We start from the raw sequence: 2,250 nt of genomic DNA, 5'->3' as shown, positions 1-2,250 counted from the left end.
TCACGTTATACTAGTTCTGAAGGCAAAGAACTTACATATAATAGGACGTGGAGTATAAGTGTAAGAATATTATAGGACCTGGAGGCTTCTTTGGAGAGGAATTGCCCTCCTACCGTTCTTGGTGGTTGAGTTAGGGTCAACGAGCATCCTTATCAATGTTGTCATGTTTAGCTTTTGTCAGCATTGGGAACATTATCGTTATTCCTATCATTCTTGCTCTTGTCATCCGTTGGAGAAGTAGTATATTTTACTTGCAGATGAAAAAAAATCCGGACATGGTATACATGGTAGGTAGTTTAGCTAGTACACGGATCGGTACTACAGGATCGGTGAGACAGGTAGGTAGGCACCCCACACACACTGTGGTACAGTAGTACTCGTATCAGTCATCAGTCGGAACCCATCCGACTTTCCCCCCATCTACGCCGGACAATCATGTGCCACGGTTAATCCTGTGGGGGTCGAGATCGGTAAGACAACTAGGTACCCATCTAGACGGTCTACGCCGGCCAATCCTTTCTGTGCTGCTACCAGTCTGGTACTACTAATACTACTCTCGTGGTTTTCCCCCATTGTTTCCAATCTACTCCAAGAAACAAGACCAAGGCGAGCAGTGGGAGGGATCAGAGCAGAAGAAGCCATGGTGCATCCCGTGGCGGAGGCCGACGAACGGAGCCCCTTCGGCCGCCTCACCGCCGAGGAGTACTACGCGCGCCACGGCGTCACGCACTCGTCCTCCACCTTCGTCAACCCGCGGGGTCTCCGCATCTTCACCCAGCGCTGGGTGCCCAGTGGCGGCGCCCCCGTTCTGGGCGCCATCGCCCTGGTGCACGGTTTCACCGGTGAGTCGAGCTGGATGGTCCTGCCCACCGCCGTCCACCTCGCCAAGGCCGGCTTCGCCGTGGGCGCCGTGGACCACCAGGGCCACGGCTTCTCCGAGGGCCTCCAGGCCCACATCCCGGACATCGTCCCTGTCCTGGAGGACTGCGAGGCCGCCTTCGCCTCCTTCCGCGCCGACTACCCGGCGCCGCTGCCGTGCTTCCTGTACGGGGAGTCCCTGGGCGGCGCCATCGCGCTGTTCCTGCACCTGAGGGACAAGGAGCGGTGGCGCGACGGCGTGGTGCTGAACGGCGCCATGTGCGGCGTGAGCCCCCGGTTCATGCCGCCGTGGCCGCTGGAGCACCTGCTGTGGGCGGCGGCGGCGGTGGCGCCGACGTGGCACGTGGCCTTCACCAGGGGGAACATCCCCGCACGGTCCTTCAAGGTGGAGTGGAAGCGCGCGCTGGCGCTGGCGAGCCCGCGCCGCACCACGGCCCCGCCCCGCGCGGCGACGGCGCTGGAGCTGCTCCGGATGTGCCGGGAGCTGCAGGCGCGGTTCGAGGAGGTGGAGCTGCCGATGCTGGTGGTGCACGGCGGCGAGGACACGGTGTGTGACCCGGCGTGCGTGGAGGAGCTGCACCGCCGGGCGGGGAGCAAGGACAAGACGCTGCACATGTACCCCGGGATGTGGCACCAGATTGTCGGCGAGCCGGAGGAGAACGTCGACAAGGTCTTTGGCGACGTCGTCGACTGGCTCAAGGCCCGCGCCTCCGCGGCCGCGGCCACCGGGACCGGCGGCAGCTCCGAGCCCAAGTAGTTCGGTCACGCATCCGGCGCGGGCATGTCAGGTATACAATCAGGTGCATGTGCGCGAGGCACAATCGGAGTGGTCACGGGGATGGCGTGATGGTGTTTTGTCCATGTCTGCTTGTGTGTGGTCCGTGGTGAATTCCATGTGAGTAGTACGGTACGGGCTTAGTAATAAAAACTTGTTGACTTGTGTTTGATGAATTGGGATGGAACATCTTCATCTTCGTCTTTGCCAGCGGCAGCCATGTCCTTCATGGTTAGCTGTTGGTCGTTGAGCAGTTGAGGCGCCGTCTGTCTCGGTGCTTTTAAGTCCGGCAGAAGAACTGTCTTTTCTGTTCTATTGCTACCGCGGGTCTTAGAGCATCTCCACCCGCAGCCCCCAAATAGGCGCCAGTGGAGCGCCGGCACCTCCGTTTGGGGGCGTCGGCACTGCATCCTCCATTTGGGGAAGCTGTTTCCACACCGGTGGCCCCTAATTTTTTTCTTTTTACAATATACCGATCACATTTTATTCATACAATCACACAAATAGAATTAAATTATTCATACACTCAATCGAACAAATAGTACTTAAATTATTCATACAACCCAACAAATAAATAATACTTAAATTATTCATAC

The 2,250-nt window shown here is 58.0% G+C and overlaps 1 protein-coding gene across 1 annotated transcript; it reads left to right on the top strand.

Moving 5' to 3' along the window:
• The first annotated feature begins 524 nt into the window (after positions 1-524).
• LOC124667559 (caffeoylshikimate esterase-like) lies at positions 525-1,830 on the top strand. Its single transcript, XM_047204822.1, has one exon. The coding sequence runs from the start codon at positions 641-643 to the stop codon at positions 1,634-1,636; it is 996 nt and encodes a 331-aa protein (XP_047060778.1). The 5' UTR covers positions 525-640; the 3' UTR covers positions 1,637-1,830.
• Positions 1,831-2,250: the final 420 nt, after the last annotated feature.

Source organism: Lolium rigidum, chromosome 6, assembly GCF_022539505.1.
Source record: "Lolium rigidum isolate FL_2022 chromosome 6, APGP_CSIRO_Lrig_0.1, whole genome shotgun sequence".
In the NCBI taxonomy this organism is placed as follows: Eukaryota; Viridiplantae; Streptophyta; class Magnoliopsida; order Poales; family Poaceae; genus Lolium; species Lolium rigidum.
The sequence above is the reverse complement of the archived record's forward strand: the minus strand, read 5'-3'. Positions and strand labels throughout refer to the sequence as shown.